The 19,465-nt window shown below is 38.2% G+C and overlaps 1 protein-coding gene across 2 annotated transcripts in view; it reads left to right on the top strand.

Annotated features, from left to right (window-relative positions):
- Esr1 (estrogen receptor 1) overlaps nucleotides 1-19,465 on the top strand; it is a 222,633-nt gene that overhangs the window by 101,921 nt on the left and 101,247 nt on the right. For both annotated transcript variants that reach the window (XM_090337946.1, XM_090337947.1), the window contains exon 4: nucleotides 1,617-1,952. In XM_090337946.1, the coding sequence (XP_090194072.1) occupies nucleotides 1,617-1,952 (336 nt within the window). The remainder of the gene's footprint in view (nucleotides 1-1,616; nucleotides 1,953-19,465) is intronic.

The raw sequence follows: 19,465 nt of genomic DNA, 5'->3' as shown, positions 1-19,465 counted from the left end.
ATAATAATAATAATGTGGCATCTCATACACCCAGTGGTCCAGACAGATCCAAGAAGATTCAGTTTCTCCTATTTCTCAATCCCTTAAGTAAAATCTGCCATCAGCAGTTTGCTGATCTTAAAATGCTAACAGAAGGATAGATTTGCCTTCCTGAAGTATTTTCTAATGAGTGATACTGCTTGAGAGGGATAATGGCAGACAGAACCTGTCCTGTCCAATGCATACTCCTCTTCTGGTGTTGAATACTTGGGCTTAATCAAGCCACTGCAAGCATTGGCTGCAGCACTGCAAGCCAGAAAGCATTTCACTACAAATAAACTTCTTGCTTCTTAAAAAAAAAAAACTGCTTTAAGGAAAGGGTGGGGAGGGAAAGTGGGAGAAAAACATGTGAAGGGGTAACAATGCTCAAGAAGTAATGTACTCACTACTTTATGAATATAGCTGCAACTCTTGTAGACATTGCTCTGTTTTTTTTAAACCTACTTGTTTAGTATTTGTATAATCTAATTTTCTTTTGGCTTATGCTTTATAAAATGGCAATGTAATCTTACTTCATTCTCTGATCAAACTACATTGTACTCATAAACTTTCATGCTGAATTAAAATTCCTCTGTACAACTAAAGATAAAATAATAAATTAAAAACATTTTTAAATATGTGCGGAAAAGGGGCACACTTCAGCTGTTGCTGCTCTGCAGATAATTCTGGAAAATGTATTGGGAGTGAGCCAAGAGTGAGATTTCAGTTTTATCTTTGGATTTCAGTTTTCCATACCAGTCTGATTACTTGCTTGGTATAATTGCTAATGATTTGAATGCCCCACAAGGCACAGCCTGGAGTCGACCTTCACTCTTCTCTGGGCCTTGGGGAAGATATAACAGAAATAAAAGCTGAGTAAATTTTTAAACTTTCTTCCACTCTATTCTAGTTAGATTTTTCAAACTACATAAAATACTGGTATATATAAAATATACCATTATTGTATAAAATTGCTATTTATAAGTAGAACAGGAATTTCTTCCACTTCTTTTTATGGCATCTGTTATATACTCATGTACATACACATGCATGTGTACGCACACACACATATATACACATGGTACTGGCATGTCAGAGCCAATTCATGTCAGACAAGAGACTTGAAGTTCATGGTGACAGTATTTTCATTATGAGAATTGACAAATGCCACCAATCAGTCCTTTCTTTCTCATAGAAAACCAGTTATTGAATTTTTTCTTCCAATAGTTTATTTTTTATAATAGGTGCTATCTGGGCACTCGTGACTCATCTATTTCATCCTAGCTACTCATGAGGCTGGGTCTGAGATCTGAGGACCAAGGTTTGAAGCCAAGCTGGCCAGCAAAGTCAGTGAAACTCTTATCTCCAATTAACTAGCAACACACCAGAAATAGACCTGTATCTCAGATGGTAGAGTGCAAAAAAATTCTGAAGGACAGTGCCCAGGCCCTGAATTCAAGCCCCTGAACTAGCATAATAATAGTAATAGTAACTAATAATAATAATAAATAATAATAATAATATTTGAATAGGGTTTTTGTATGAAAGGTCACAAGAAACTGAAAATCAACTAATGCGCTGTCCCCCCATGTTTTTAGGCATTCGGAAAGACAGAAGAGGAGGGAGAATGTTGAAACACAAACGCCAGAGAGATGATGTGGAGGGTAGGAGTGAAATGGGGCCCTCGGGAGACATGAGAGCTGCCAACCTGTGGCCCAGCCCCCTTGTGATTAAGCACACCAAGAAGAACAGCCCAGCCTTGTCCTTGACAGCAGATCAGATGGTCAGTGCCCTGCTGGAGGCTGAACCCCCCATGCTCTATTCTGAATACGATCCTTCTAGACCCTTCAGTGAAGCTTCCATGATGGGATTGTTGACCAACCTGGCAGACAGGGAGCTGGTTCACATGATCAACTGGGCAAAGAGAGTACCAGGTAAGGAAACTAAGCTGCCCTCTTATTTTAAGACTTGTGATCGTTTCAAGAACCAGTTGTCTTACCTTGGGAGACATAAAGGGCGAAAATGAAATCCTGGTTTGTTATTTAATTTGTGTTAAGGTGACAACCAGCTGTTATTCATTTTCAGTATTAGCAGGTTATATTTCTCTTGGAATTTAAGAAAAAAAATACTTTTTCAAATCCGGAGTTGGCATAACTTTGAACTCATTTGCTAAAATGATTTGGATGTATACTAGATGACACTGGCTTTATGTTTCATATGTAACAGTATCAAAAGTATTTAATGATAAAGTACTTTTAAAATTAAAATTAAAAAAATGTTTAATGATCTACATGTGTTTTTAATACTGAAGATGGTTGTCGAAAGACATTTCTATTCACCAATACTTCTTTTCCTGAAAAATATTTATTTTTAAATAGTTTTTGAACAAAAGGAATAATCACAGGTTTATTTACTGACTGCCAATTATTTATCCAGTTTATGCATCTTATTTTAGGAGAAAGGGAAACCTAATAGGATAGAGGAATTTGTAGGTGAGTCCAGGTGTTGAAGAGTCTGTCCTTTCATTGATTCTCTCAGAAGTGGGATTTCTGCAAAAAACTTGACCATTGTTCTTGCTGTTCATGCGTATCTAGTTATTATATAAGCAAGATTCTTCTGAGTCTCCAACATATCCATTATGTATGTCTAGTAGCTTATTCTGATCAAGTGATTTGCATGCTTTTCTCATTGGTTTCTTTCACTAAGGGAGACCTGGGAATTATGTAGGAAGTAGGGCTTCTTTTTTCTTTATATAACCAAACAAATGTGGCGTCCTCTGTGTTTCTGAGACATCATTGGAAGGTTAGTGGCTGAGTGATTGTATGTCTGGCCTTGGCTAATCTTGCATGTGTTTGCATATATCAACATAAAACATGGTCATTTGAATAAGGAGCCGACAGTCCTGTGATCCAAATTTGTGACAGGGCATCCATTTAGGTGCCTTGAGTAATGGGGATTGAGTTACTTGGAAATATGGGATTTATAGACAAATTCAGATGTTCAGGGTCCCACCAAGTAAGAAAAAGTCCTAGCCATTTTTGAAAATTATAAGCTTCATTTTGCACCGATGTATCTTATCATTCTGATGTGGCTTACATCCATTACACATAAATTGGAATCTGCATGATAAAGGCCTACAGGTTTTTCTCCAATATTTGTGTCTATTATGCCTTGTGTTTGTACTTACAGAGAAAGAACTAAACAAATGCATCAAAAAGTAATGACCACATATATCCTTGACAACTAATTCTTGGTTGTTGTCCACACATAGCATTTTTCTAGCTATACAAATTTAAAAAGCAACTAGAAGAAGTTCAAAAAGAGAGGAAACAATTCTCCTGAATTTGGAAATGAAACAGAGACAAAAATCAATGAAGAAGCATAGTATGTTTATGCTTAGTTATTTCATTGTTAAACTCAGAACTAAAGAAATATACAGTAATGAGATGCATAGCAAAACAATTCACAATCATCTTTATGTTGATTTAAAAGACTCCAAAATCCTTGGAATAAAAAAAGAATTATGAAAGGAAAAATGCAGTTGTGAAACCAGATATATAGTGACATTGTGTTTAGCAAGAGATTAACTTGACTTGTGATGGGGAAGCTGTCGTCATGTGTGGAACAGAATATTCCCCCTATCATTTAGTGACATGTGATTCCATATGTGTGTATGTGTGTGTTTGTCTGTGTGTCATGGAAATATAGCTTTTGGGAGTCAAAAGTCCACTTTTCTAACCACCAGAATAAAAATGTTTTTTGATTTGGAAAGGATAAAAAAAATGAGGGTTGAAAAAGTCCTTCAGGAAAAACTATGAAAACGAAACCCACATTTCGAGTAGATTTTGTATGTCCAAATATCATTTGTCATGTAAAGCAATAGCTCACACTAAAATATAGACTATAGAAATCTTACATTTATGTGTCAATAATTTAAGAAGTCATTTTTTAATGTATATTTTTGGTGGTCCTAGGGCTTGAACTCAGGGCCTGGGTGCTGTCCCTGAACCTTTTTCTCAAGGTGAAAATTCTACCACCCAACCCACAGCTCCATTTCTGGCTTTTGATGATTGGAGATAAAAAGTCTCAGAATTTCCTGCCCAGCATGGCTTCAAACTATAATGCTCCTCTCTCAGCTTCATGAGAAGCTATAATTGTGAGACCCATTGGTATGTAGCTAGCAGTATATTTTTTAAATAATAGGATATAGTTAGAATTCTCAAATGTTGATAATTTAGAATTAAACTTTTATTTGTTTTAACATCTGGCCATTTTTCAAAACTTGTATCTCTTTATTAAGGATTAAGATGCAAAGAGACTTAAAATACATCATACAAATATGACATTCAAATGCCAATCCGTACAATACTTATATTTAGGTCTGATTAACAATGGTGTCAAAGAATTACTTTTTCCATTTGTAATTTCAAAACATTAAAGTGCTAAGAAAAATGATAAAAATCCACATAATCCATGCTATATTCCTGCATTTAGTGTCTAGGTAAAGATTATTTTATTTTTTTACTCCAAATTTTTTATATGCCTTTTGCTGTCTCTTCAGGGACAGAGCTTTACTTTGTATAACTGAATCTTAATTTGCTATTATCCTTCACATACTGAAACTATTCAACCAATGGAACATCACTCAGCTACAAGTGAAAAAGAGAAAAACCATGACTGCAAAGATGTTATATTTTTAGTACCTGTTTCACACCCAATTGTATCACTGAGTGATAATGGAATATGTATCACTGTTGGGTTTTTTTTTTTTGGCCAGAAGCTTGAAAAGCACCACCTGAATTGTCACCTTTGTTTAGGAAAAATGAAGCTTTTTTGAAAACTCACTATAAATTTGTATACATACCTCAAAGACAATTTCCTTCTTTAAGTTTGTGTTAAAGTTCTATAGGTTGCGTCTTCATTTAATGCAAACTTTGTTTGTGCTTGTGGCTCTATATGTTAAGTTTTTAGTGAATGCATGATTTTAAAGGTTGATATTCAGAAGAGCAAAAATTCACACCAGCCATAGGGCTGAGGCCTGGAAGATGTAGGGGAACTCAGAAGGTCCAGAGGAAGGCCAGGCTCAGTAAATGAAATGAAGAAGTAGCTGTGCTTTCATGGGGATCACCACTTCATTCTTCAGTGATGAAGGAGTCACTTTTCTCCTTCTCTGCTGGTCTGTCTCCAGCCGGACCGGTGGCACCTCCCTTTTGAGCCTGACTCTCCCTGCCATTTCCTTTTGGGTGTACATGCATTTGTGGTCTCCAGAATAGAGGACCCATGTTTTTGGAACATGCTCAGATTTTCAGCAGTTTGTGTGTTGTCTGAGCTTCTCAGCTCAAGGCTGGTGCTCTAGTACTTTGAGCCACAGCTTCACTTCTGGTTTTCTGGTGGATAATTGGAGGTAAGGGTCTCATGGACTTTTTTTTTTTTTTTTTTTTACCAAGGCTGGCTTTGAACCTCAATTACAGACGTGAGCCGCCAGTGCCCTGACTGTTTCATATTTCTGAAGCATAAGGGGATCTGTTGATTCAAGAGGAACATTTGCCTTGGCTAATCATTCCCCCTGGACAGTCCTTCCATTGTCTGGCACAAGCTGACAGCCTCAGTTCCAGCTCTGAAGCTGATTCAAAACTGTAACAGTTCCTTGTTTCTACCTGATAAGTACCCTGTAACGAGTGTAACTGACAGAACACTTTCACCTGGTACTTTCATGGTTTTCCCCTCTTTTCTTCTATGTTTGATGCATTTCCCTTCCTTGTAGGATACAGGGAGAGGCCAGCCCCGCCCCACACCACCATTATCCTCTGAGCACAGATGGTTCATTCCATGTCCTGAAGGGTTTTTAAGATTTCTTTCATAAGTGAACTGCAAAGTTGAAGTACTTTATTCGTATTTCCTTCCAGCTTAGGAACTTTTAAAGTACAGTGAAAGGTTTGACCATTAGCTATCATTTGTGCTCGTGTTCTCAATTCTCAATGCAAAATACAAAAAAAAAAAAGAAAAGGAAGGAAAGTTTTCTATTCTAAGTTACACATTCGGCTTCATTTATGCTAGCTTACTATATGCTAGCATTTGTTTGTCCTGCATGAGAAATATTTAGCAACTCCCCATTATTTTTGAGATAAAAGACAAAACTTCATGATTCTGGGGGCATTCGTTTAGACATGTGCTAGAAAGACACAATGGGTGACAGTGAAGGTTTGCCTTAGTAGAACCTAAAGAAGAGATGTGTACAGTCTCCACCCAGGCCTCCAGCATTATCATCCAGCACTAGGTCCTCTGGGTCCTTCTGCTGTGTGTGGCCCAGGCTGGCACTCTAGCATTTAAACCATGCCTCTGGTTCTGGCCTTTTGCTGGTTTAGACTCTCAGATTTGTCCTCCAGGGCTTTCATTGAACCTCAATCCTCAGATCTCAGCCTCCTGAGTAGCTAGGGTTACAGATATGAGCCACCAGTTATTTAAAATATATGTTGTTTTTGTTCCAACACTGAATAACTATCCTTTCATGCTAGATGTTCTGTTTTTTTGTTTTTCCTGCATCCCTCTTTCAATTTATCTTACTCATTCCCACCAAAATAATTTTTGTAGATTGTTGCTAGACTCACCGACATCTATTTCCTAAGGCTACTGATGCAAAGTGTCATAAGCAAGGGGGTGTGAAACAGCCGAGATGTGGTTTCTCCCAATGTGGAGTCCAGTAGATCAAGGAGTGTACTCTTTCTCCAAGGATATCTGGTCTGGTAATCATGGGCGTCCTTGGTGCTCTGGCTTGCAACTGCCAAATCGTATCACCTGCTCTCCCTGTATGGCTGTGTTCAAATTTCTTTTTACAAGGACACTCACCATATTGGATTTCAGTCCCGCCCTAATCAGTATGACATCATCTAAACTTGATTATGTCTTCCTAAACTCTGTTTCCATCTGAGGTAGTCTTCTGTATGTTCTAAGAGGATACACATTTGAGCATAAAGTCAGTTTAAAAATTTATACTATTCTACAAAGCTTAAAGTGCAGAACCAGCTGGCTAACCTTAAGCTCACCTTTCTGAGACAGGCTTGAACTCTGGGCCTGAGCGCTGTCGCTGAGCTCTTTAGCTCAAGGCTAGTGCTCTACCACTTGACCCACAGTGCCACTTTTGGTCTTCTGGTAGTTAGTTGGAGATAAGAGTTTCATGGATTTTTGTGCCTGGGCTGGCTTTGAACTCTGATCCTCAGATCTCAGCCTCCTGAGTAGCTAGGATTATAGACATAAGCCATCAGTGCCCGGCTTGGCTAGAGTTTTTTTTTTTTTAACAAAATATTTGATCATCTTTACAAAACAGTCTGCTTAACTAAGGCAGTCTCCTTGGTCCACCCTGTTCTGCTGGCATACTGCTTTTCACACAGTGGGTCTGTTTTACTTTATTTCCGTGGAATTCTTGCTTATTTTCTCTATCCAGATTTCTGTGTTCATTTTCACCTAAATCAACAGCACAACTTCTACTTCCTTTCAGAAATTTAAAATTATGTCACTAAAATAGTCTTGAATTGAGTTTGTCCTCCCAGGTCAGCTGGTCCTTGGTGCAAAATATCTTGCCAGATGTGTATTGCAGAACTGGATTAGCTGGCATCTAAAACACAGTAATAGCTCTTAATTGTTTCCTTATTTCCTTCCTGATAGATTTGCTGCTAGATGATTCATTTGTTTGAAAAATTATAGAAGGCCATTATTTTGGACTAAGCTTTCTATAGAAAACCCAAACAGGCCAGAGTAAAAACTCGAAATGGAGTTATACTAATGTCAAACTGAAACTAAGTTGTTATCTGACCATCCAAGAAAACAATAAAAAAAAAGAAGTAACAGCTCAGGAGACCCATTCCATGTCATAACAGTGAAATCTTTATTTACACTCACATCATTCAATTCTTACCAAAAGTCACTTGAAGTAATCTAATGTTAACCAATTAGTAATATTTCTATAGTTCTTTCTTCCAGTTCACTCTTCATAAGAAGAATAATGTTGCAATGACCAATCCACTTTTTATTCTTTGTTCCTGCTTTCTTTAGCTTTCTCTGTCCATAAAATCAACCTATTCTCATTGGCCAGCCTCACACTTTATGCTATTTTGTGGATTGAAATGTTGACCTCCTCTAAAATAACAAAATAAAGCCAATTAAGATGTCTAAATTGTTGTAATTTTGTCTTTTGACAAAATGATAGTCGAATTTCTTCTTTGAAATAAAAGATGAAGGATTGCTGCCATCCAAATTATTTCACTTAAACTAACCAACTTATTCTTTCACAACTGTAGAGGTACAAAACTAATTTCTATTAAATGAATCAAATTGCAGCAAGAATATCGTTCACTTAAATAAATGTATGACATATTTCCTATGAAGTGGATTATGCATTTCTTTGACAAGCCAAATGTTCTCCTTCTTACTGAGATACAATTTTTGAGATTTCTCAGTATCATCACTAATAGTGTTGATAATATATCTATACCTGAATTCTTAGAAAGGCCTTACTACACAACTGTATGACTTCTCCAGGATATTTGTGGCTTATCTGGGGGATTGTTTGTTTGTTTAAATGTTCTGTATCTAGAGCACGGGGAATTTGGTTGCAGTAAAGCATATTTTGATCCCTGTAGCTGACCTGTGTGAGTTCTGAATGCCAACCTGACGGAGCTCAGTCTATAATTTTCTTGTGTGTATGCAATGGAAATTAAATCTCCATGAGGACTCTAGTCAGTGTTCTTTACAAGTTAGAGAAAACTATGAAGAAGAAAGAACTGGAATTGTCTCTACTGATATCTAAGTAATTAGACATAGAAAACAGTGAGCACTGACATCTCTGGCCATAATAGAAATGCAAACCAAAACAACTTTGAGATTCTACCTCACTCCAGTTAGAATGGCCAGGATCAAGAAATCTAATAACAACAAATGCTGGTGGGGATGTGGACATGAGGGATCACTACTACACTGTTGGTGGGAGTGCAAACTTCTTCAACCACTATGGAAAGCAGTGTGGCGATTCCTCAAAAGACTAAACATAGAACTCCCAGCAATTTCACTCCTTGGCATTTGCCCAAATGTCCAGAAACAAGGGCATACTAAGACCACTAGCACAGTAATGTTCATTGCAGCACTATTTACCATAGTGAAGATATAGAACCAACTCAGATGCCCCTTGGAATTCTATGCTGCCATCAGAAAGAATGACATCGCCCCATTTGTAGAAAGACTTGGAAAAAATCATATTAAGTGAAGTAAGCCAGACCCAAAGGAACATAGGCTCAATGGTTTCCCTCATTTGTAATAACTAGTACACACCTAGGACTCTCCTAGCAGAGGATTACAATAGCCCCAAACCTAGATACATAAGGTCATATAGGATGAGGCTAAATGAAAGGATCTCCAGGATATGAAAATAAGAGCTTTATCTTGTGTGATTGTTGTTCTTAATGTACTATGTTACTTTTCTTCTCCTTTGTTACCCTTTGGTTAATCTCGTATTGTTACTGTATTTGACTTTGTTACCTGGTATATTGCATATACATTTATTTGTTTATTTGAAATAGGAAAGGGAAGGGGGGAAACAAGATGACTGGGAGGGGGTGAGGGGAGGGAAATGGGGACAAAAACATGAGAAGGGGTATCAACCTGTGAGAACTAATGCACCTATTATCTGGAGAATGTAAATGTAACTCCTCTATACAGTACTTCAACAATAAACTATAAAATAAAAAAAGAATACAGTGAGCACATAGGAAGGAATCTCTAGTAGAGTGGAATTAAAAGGAATTCACATATTTTTTCACTCCTCATGTAATCTATAACATTCTAGAGGAAGCCCATTATCTACAGCAGAGATTTATTTCATATCACACTCCATTATTTCTTCCTTTCTCAGGAATCAGAGAAATTTAATCAAAAGCTTGGCACTGTAATCTGTATATTAAATAACCATACAAACTTAACTCAAATATTTTTACTCTGTCCGCCCAAAACCCAACCTTCAAATACTCAGATCAAGCAATTGTTTTTTCATTATGAGCATAAAAATAAATTTACTGCCTTAAAATGGTTTCACATTGAAACAGATTGAAAGATAGTAGACTAAGTAGCTTCAAAATACACTCTATTTCTCTAAATCAAATCATGTATTTCTTAGAGCAAACACTGCAGTGTTCTCTCATGGTGACTCATATGGGAGAGGTGAGAGCCATTTGGTAAGCAGGATCCTCCCTGTGCCCATACAGTGTAGAGACCTTAGTTTGTTTCTGGTATTTGTACATTAACAGTAAGGTAGACAGCTGTGGGGGAGAGGGAGGGGAAAGGGAATGGGGATTGTGGGGAGGGGACCTCATCTGATCTGAATCGTGGCTGACTGTACCATAGGTGTTCAGTTCTTCATCTTCAGAAGGGTTAGGGACTTCAGTAATGTTTTCTGCTTGGGAACCAAGCTCTAGCAAATTTTTAGGTTGCGTTCTGTTGCCTTGGTCTATAGAGTCTGTTCAACTTTGTTTTCTTTGGTGCTAGGGGTTGAATCTAAGGCCCTTGCACATGCTAAGTATATATCCTTCCACTGAGCTACACCTCCACATTTTTGTCCAACTTCAAAATGGTTATTTCTCCCAGCAACCTTTCCACTCCTAAGTAGATTGCTGATATGTTAAAAATCTAAGCTCTGGGTAAAAATTCTTGAGATAAAGTCACTGTGATTTCATTTGCAAAAACAAGTGACCTTGTCTTTCAGTCTTGATTTATCACTTGATTGTATGGAGAAGAGTCCCTAACATTAAAAAAAAGTAGATGAGTAATTACTAAAGAAGAGATGAAATCAAATAAAAATTGTGGCAGTACCCTTCTCTGGGGAGAATGAAACTTTCTTTTTGTAGTACTGCCTGTGTTCATTATGTGGCTAGTTTATAAACATGAAATCTGATAACCTGGTGGGCAGTTCCCTCTCTGGAGGGTTTGAAAATGTCTTTTTTCTTTTTTTGAGGTAGTGTGTCTTACCATAATGGTTCTTTTTACCTGGTCAAGATGCTTGCCTAACTTTGCTTAGGGCATTTGAAAGTGCTAGGTAAATGCTTTGAATTAAAAGAAAAAGTCACTCAAGGCTGGGCTGTAGAAGGATATTATCTAAAGTATGTTTTCAAGTTACATTTGTCAGAGGTTTCCTTCTTATACCTGTTGGGAATACTTCATAAAAGAAATATCATCATCATGTTTGGGTTTTCCTTATTGCTTCTATAATTCAGAGGTATAAACTTTAAAAAAAGAAAGAAAAAGAAAGGATACACATCTTTTCCTGAGTTGACACTGAACTCTGCCAATTCTATTTTTTTTTAACTTTTTAAATTTGATTTTATTGTCAGGGTGATGTACAGAGGGGTTACAGTTACCTACTTAAACTGCCAATTCTTGATCTACAATGATGATGCTTTGTCATTGGGTCTGTGGAAGTAAAAGACTCTACCCAGGTGCTAAAAATGCTTGAAATTTAAAAGATTTGCATCTATAGGTATATAATTAAATATCATCAAATTGTCAATTAGCATCTAGTACATGCAGTTCAAAATGTCTGTCCCCAATCTCATGAAATCAGAGCCATTCATCTCAATATCTTTTAAATGTCTTGCCTAACAAATATCAAGAGAATATGAGAGAATATATTTTTAAATATTAGCATATACTGATTGTAGAGAGGGATTTCATTATTATTTACATATATGCAAACAACATACTTGATTCAATTCATGCTCTCTATTATTGAGAAAATCCTTAATATGGAAGGGATTGTCCCAACAGATAAATGGTTACTAATAGCCCCCATTAAACAGATTTACATGTTTTCTTGTTTCCTCTGCTAGTATGAGGCTTTCTGTCATCTTCACGCTCACCCCTGCTTCAGCCTAGCTACAGAGCCTTCAGCCCTCACAGTCGTATTACACACAGCAACACATGGAATCTGGAAGGCCGAAGGAATGGCATAGATGGGATGTACACTGAAACAATTTCCTTTTTGGATTTTTGGGGGTTTTTTTTGGAGAGGGTCCTGGGGTTTGAATTCAGGGCCTCAGAGCCTACCACCTGGTAGGCAGGTACTTTACCTTAGAACTTCTTCCTACCTTAGTTTACCTTTTTTAGCTACCATCTCATCCTTTTAGTCCCACCAAGCCTCGGACTATGTCCCTTCTCTCTCTACCTCCTTTGAACCTGGATTAAAGGTGTATACCACCATGCCCAGCTGAAGCAGTTTCCTTGAAGGACTCTCTCTGGAAGTCTTCCTCAGTGCTTAATCTTATGATCACTGGCCACAACTTAAGCTCTACCTAGTGCAATGGACTCTGGGTAATCTAATTTTTGGGCTGTGCATATTGAGAACACACTGGAATGAAATCTGAGCCCTGCTAATAAATAGAGTAGAATAATTGGTGGGCAAATAGTGGTGTCTGCTACAACAGTGAACTTCAAACAATAATTTCAGCATTAGACATCTTGTTTGATGAATATTCTGATTTACTGAGTCAATATTTTATGGATCATCATTTAAAAATAGAATCAGAGCACAGTAATGTACAATTCATGCTAGGGTCAGCATGGGGACAAAGCTCTCACAACTGTAGCTTTTTTACAGATAAAGCAGAAGTCTCGAATGACAAGTACCTTTTCTGAACACATTATGAACCTTGCATACATCAAGCACTGGGCAGTGACTTCTGACTGGGGGCTGTATGGAGTAGGGTGTGGGGGAGGGAGGGTTGTTAGACCATCACACCAGGCTGCTGTCTTTTGTCATGCAAAAGTAAGTTCTTTCATATTCATGGCTCATGCCTATAACCCAGACTACCCAGGACACTGACATTTGAGGGTCATACTTTAAAGACAGTTCAGGCAGAAAAGTCAGTGAGACTTTTATCTCCAATTAATCACCAAAAAGTTGGAAGTGAAGATATGGTGTAAGTGGTAGAGCACTGGCTAAAAAGCTAAGGGATAGCACTCAGGCCCTGAGTTCTAGCCTTCCTAAATCACACACACACCACACACACACACACACACACACACACACACACACACACACACGACACAGTATTTCACAATGTTATAGTTGGACATTTGGACAGGTCTGGGAAAACATTCTGACCATTCAAATACTTCGATTTGGAGGATTTTAAGCACACATGATTGTTCTGTGTGCATACTTGAAAAACTATATATATATATATATATATATATATACATAATAAATCAGAATGAGCACATTCACCTCTGCGAACCTTTCTTGGTGGATATGAAGTTTTATCGGCATGAGGGAACATGTCTGGCGCACCACAGATAGAGACATTACTGGCTTGTCTTCAGGAAGCTTCGTTCTCCCAGATCCAGGCTCAATACTGGACTCCCCAGCCATCATCCTTGCTAAGCTGAAGCCTGTGCATCAGTTCTGCTTTGTCCCCTTTTGGAATTGAAGGATGATGTGCTTCAGGGATCTGTGCGCATGCGTGCGTGTGCGAGTGCACATGTGTGTGGCCGTAGCCTCATCCCAGGAACCTGGACAGGACGCTGCTTTCAGAACCACTCGACTGAGTATGCAGGTGCCAACATCACCCACCTATGAACGGGCCATTTTGAGATTACAGTGTTCAACTCTTAGCTTCTCAGGTGTAGAGCTTGGCTTGTTTCTTCCCTCTTGGAGTTATTCCATTAATCAAACCTAGTAAAAGATTACTTAGTCATCTGTGAAAGCACAAGTTCTCCATTGTTAGGAATTACTGGTGCGGTGCATGATTTCTACCCATGCACAAATGCAAATACCTATTTTTCTCATGAATTATTTTTTTCTTTAAAAAAGAAAGTTCTTAGGTCAAATAATCCTGGCGTCTGTCCTTGTCTCCTCCCCCTTCCCGCCACACAAGGCTTGTCACTTTCTCAATCTCCTTTATATATTGCATCATTTCCTGGACATGCCTCACTGCAGGCATACAGGGGGCCTCAGGCCTATCCCCCAGCTGTTGAGGAAGGTACGGACTTACAGTCCTTGCAGACTACAAGGCTGAGCTGGGGGGGGAAGGGGCAGTCTTCCGCCCCTTGGGTAGTGATTCAGATCCATGAATCACCAGGGTGCCTTGAGCATAATGGTGGTATGTCTTGGCCTTTCTTTTTAATTCTTAACCCCCACTCCAGAGAAAAATGGAATTGTATTGACTTGAATTCGGTTTGATGAGAGCTATGAGAGCACCCAAATACTAGGGAAGATTTCACTAGGAAGGAAGACCATAAACCACTGCAATGTGTATGAATACCTTCCTTCCTCCCTCCTTCCTTTCCTCCCTTCTTCCTTTTCTGCCTTATTCCAGTACAGGGGCTTAAACTCCAGGGCTAGGTGCGATCCCTTAGCTTCTTTGCTGAAGATATGCAGTCTACCACTTGAGCCTCAGCTCCATTTCTGGGTTTTTGCTGGTTAATTGGAATTAAGACTCATGGTCTTTACTTCCCAAGTTGGCTTTGAGTCCAGCTTCCTAAACTGCTAGACTTGAGGGGGTGAACCGCCAGGGCCCAGAGCTAACCTTTGTCTCCCCAGAGATGATAGTTGCCTTTATGTCAGCTGTCCACTACTCTAAGTGAGTCCCACCATTAAATAATGTGCTTTCCAGATGTGTAAATTATCTGTTCAGATATTTATAAGCTCCGGGGAACCAATAGAGTATAAGTTTTATGAGGGTAGGGATTGTTTCACCGATCTATTTTGATTACTGATACATTTTTAGTTTCTAGACCATAAACTGGAACACAGTAAGTGCTTATGAAATATTTATTGAATGTTGCATGGTTAATGAAATGCAAATTAAATCCACTTGCAAAATCAGTATTTTTGCTTGTCATTGGTAGAGCTTGAACTCAGGGCCTGGGTTTTGTCCCTAAGTGAGCTCTTTTACTCAAGATTAAGGTTTACCACTTTGAGCTACAGCTCCATATTCCAGTTTTTGAGTGGCAAAGTGGAGATAAGAGTCTCATGGGGCCTTTTCTGCTTGGGCTGGCTTCAAACCATAATCCTCAGGTCTCAGTCTCCTGAGTAGCTAAGATTATAGTCATCAACCATTGGTGTCCGGCTGATCTGTCAGTATGTTTGAATTAGTTAATACCTTCAGTCAATACTCACTGAAAGAATTTTAACTAATGTGTGAGCTTGAAAAGGTTTTAGGGTTAGGACCTTAGATTTTACTTGTGTCCAAATGTACAGAAATGAGCCCCAGGCATGATTGGAAATGGCAGCTACATACTCATTGATTGCCCTGTCCATTCAGCAGTGTTCACTGATCGTGGTGTGAACTGGGTAGATGGATTCCATCCAGCCCCACCTCCATGGTCTTTTCAGTCTAATGGGGTGATGAAAAAAAAGAACATATCAGACTGATTAACTAATTTTGGGAGATGATGGAAGTGGGAACAAAGGAAGATAATAAACCCTGGAACCAGCAGAGCAGGAGTGATGAGGTGGGTTCGGGGTAAGGTAGAGCCATCCTACATGAGAGAGTATTTGAGCAACATTTGATGGGTTAATGAGAGGGTTAGTGTTTGAAGGGAACAGCGTGCCTAGCAAAGACTCCACTAGTTCAAAGTTCTAACAGAAGAACAATTCTTGCAACATGAAGGATGCTAGTATTACTGAAACAGAAAGAGGCACAGCGAGAGATAATGTATTCGGTGATGAGAGTACCGATGAGTCCCTGTGGCAGTGAATATTTCGACTTTTATTCTGAGGCAAATGGGGACTGTTGACAGGACGCAGAGCCACACGATGTTACTTATGAGAAGGAAGGCAAGGTTGAAGGATGGAGGGAGGTGTCTGAGGTTAGGAAATGGGACTGAACGCAATGTGAAGTACTGAATTCTCCATCTAGAAATGACGAATGCTATCACTAAGAAGTGATCCTGTCATTTCTGCTGTTCTAGAAGGGCCTCTGGGTCAGGCTTGCGTCTGAACTCCATCCACAAGCCCCGTGGTAGACTTAGATGGGAGATATTTTGTGCTACCTTAAAGCTGAGGTGGGTTACCTGCCAGCATCAGTCCTGTGGGCTGCAGGAGAAAGCATGGATGTGGCTTTTCCCTTGGGCTGTTTCCTGTTTGCTTGGGGATGAGCCCAGACTGCAGCTCCACCCTCGCTGTGGTTTTGGGCTCCTAGTTAATATAATTTTCTTTTCAAATACTGCCTTTCCACATCCCAGCTCTACGACCAATTAAATAGTGACAGGGGTTGTTTCTCACACAAACCAAAACCACAGGCGAGGAGAAAAAGAAAAAAAAAAAACAAGCCAAAACAAACCAAACAAACTAATTCCTTCCACACTGAAGTGCTCTGACTCATTTATCACTGAAATTTCATAATCATATGTTCATTTGCATTCATTGTACAGGACATTTAAGGGATCCTTTCAGTTTATTATTAATATTTTAGGCAAGGATATTTTGAAAGATTTCTTCAATTTTGCTTTCCAGGTCTTCTCATGAATTAAAAAAAAAAGGCTGCTTTATTTGTACTTTCTAGTAGACATACTTTTTTGTTTCGTATTGTTGATTTTCCGGTAGTTAAAAGAAACGTCAAAATGAAAAAAAAATCTATAATGACATATTTTGTATAGAGGTTGGCTTGTCATTACAGGATTTTTTCAATAACAATGATATTCATTATAAGATTTTTAAAAATTGTGTGAAAATTTCTAATAAGTGAGCTTTATAAAATGACAAAAATTTAAAATATGCGAATGAATTATTGCCTTATTTCTTATATTGTCTCTTTCTTTCCACTCCCTCTCTCCAAGTCTTCTTCCTCCCCCCTTCTTCCTTCCCTCTCTCCTTCCTTTCTTTCATTTCCTTGTGCTCTGGATTTTGGAGGCTTAACCACGCCTGTGATTAAGCAGCGATTTTTAAACATTAGGACCTACTGCTGATTGGAGCTCTGCATGCAGGGTGCTGGGATTAGTGAGCTTCCTTGCAATGTTTTCTCTGGAACTAAGTAGTCCAGATCAGTGCTTTTCTAGCCTCTTTTGTGGGGTGAAGCATGGTTGCCTGGCACATGGAGGAAAAGGCAGACTGGAATGCTGTTACAATTTTAAATGTGAACTTGCCTATCTACTTCTTTTCTGTCCTTGACACCCTGTTTCATTCACCACATATGGAACCCCAAATTAAAAAAACCTCTTATTACTTCATGTTTCTCTAAAAACAAGGATCTAGTTATGTAGATCTTTTGCCCCTTTTTGGCCAGGTTTTTTTTTCTTTTCCTTTTACCATTCCATTGTTATTTGAATTGCCCATTTATGTTTGATATTAAGTCTTATCTGATGTAAGGTGTGCAAATATTTTCCTGGTTCTGGATGGACTCTTGACTTTGTTCAGTGTTTCCTTGCTTTGCAGAAGACTTTTAGTGTGATATATGTCTATGTGGTTATTCTTGCTTTTCTTGTGCATGTTTTCTACATTGTTTCTAAAATTCCCTTGCTTGGAATAATGCCATAGGATATTTCTGCTAAGTTTCCTTCTGGCAGTTTTTAACTCATACTGTGTGAGGAAATAATCTCATTTTATTTTCCAAATTCATATCATTCATGTCCAGTTTTCCAAACACTGTTAGTGCTTTCTCTATTAGTTAGTTTGTTTTTTGTTTTTGTTGGGGGGGGGTGTTAGTGGAAGAGAAATCAACTGTGAACATGTGGATTATTTCTGAGCTTTTTACCTTATTTTGTGTTTATTAATTTATCCTAGCAATAGTGTTTGAACTCAGAGCCTATGTTTGCTTTCTTGGTTGGTACTCTATCACTTGAGCCACAACTCCTGACTGAATCTTGTAGCATTTTTCTCCCTAGGTTATCTTTGAACCACAGTCTTCTTTATGTCAAGAGGTTCCTGAGTAACTAGGAAGCCAGGTGTGAGCATTCGCGCCCATTTTATCTCTATGTACTAGCATTACTGTCAGTGTAATAGATCTGATATATATATATTTTAAGACATCATCCAGGAGCAGATTTGTTCTTTTTGCTAAAGATTATTTTGGCTACTGGGGTCTCTATTAGATTCATTTTTCTATTTCCCTGAAAAATGTTATTGGAATTTTATAGAGGTTTCAAATTATGAATCATTTAGTATTGACATACAAATGATATTGATTCTGTCAATTCCTGAACACAAGATATCTTTTCACTGGTTTGTGTTCCTCTTTTTTTCTGTTAAAATTTTTATGATTTTTTAGCCTATTAGTCTTTTTACCTTCTTGGTTAAATTTACCCTAAGCTGTTTTTTCGGTAACTATTATAAATGGAATTATTTTCTTAATTTCTTTTTCTGACAGTTTGCTATAATTACAAAGAAATGCTGGTATTTTTTGTATATTGATTTTATGTATTGCAGCTTTGCTAAATTTGTTTTTAATCAGGCCCAGCGTATTTTCCTATGTATGTGTGTAAGATCTCTAGGATTTTTTTTCTCCAGATAGAATCATGTCATTGGTAAACACACAATTTTACTTCTGTTCTTAAGTATGTGGTATGTATAGTTTATTGAAAAAAGATGAAGTGATAAAGGAGTCTGAATGAAGAAGCAAAAATCTCTGCTCTTCTACTCCTTCACAAGTGCCTCCATGACAGTATTGCACAGACGCTGAATTTTGTGGGTTGACATATCCACATACTGTGTTTTCATATCCATTGTATAGAGGTGATATCTTCTCACTTCATCTATTTTGGACCACTTTTCTTTTGACTAGAATAGATCCTTGAAGAACTTTTCAGAATGGTTATATAGATTACCGACTTTTTGACCTTTATCTGAAGAGGCTTCCTTCACAAGTATCGAGATTTTTCACTATTAAATTCTAGATTAAAGTTGAAGATGCGCTCCTATTATATTCTACAAAAGGGAATTTCTGGTGTCAGCCTCAATCTGCTTTGAGGTTATTTAGCTTATTCTTCTAGGAAGCGAGAATTGATCATCTGAACAATGAAATTCTGTCAATCCAGCTCTGGAAGTGAGTGTTTTTCTCATTCATTCCTCAAAATCTTTCCATTAGGGTTTTCATTAAAATCTTATCTTCATTTTGTGGAACTTTCAATTCTGCGTTGCTTTCTTCTTTTTCTTTCTTTTTCTCCTCTGTGCACTTCCTGCAGCAGCCTGTCAAGTAGCTAGGTTTATAGGTATGTGCTATGGAACTTGGATTTGATTGTCTTTTTTTTTAAATTTATTTTGCCAGTCCTAGGGCTTGAACTCAGGGCCTGAGCACTGTCTTTGGGCTTTCCTCAAGGCTAGCACTCTACCACTTGAGCCACAGCACCACTTTCAGCTTTTCTATGTATGTTGCACTGAGGAATCGAACCTGGGTCTTTGGCCATGCAAGGCATGTACTCTACCAGTAGGCCAAACTCCTGGCCTTTGATTGTCTTTTTTTGATAGGTATTG

This window comes from Megascapheus bottae, chromosome 8 (assembly GCF_031878675.1).
Source record: "Megascapheus bottae isolate mThoBot1 chromosome 8, mThoBot2.hap1, whole genome shotgun sequence".
Lineage (NCBI taxonomy): Eukaryota > Metazoa > Chordata > Mammalia > Rodentia > Geomyidae > Megascapheus > Megascapheus bottae.
The sequence above is the reverse complement of the archived record's forward strand: the minus strand, read 5'-3'. Positions and strand labels throughout refer to the sequence as shown.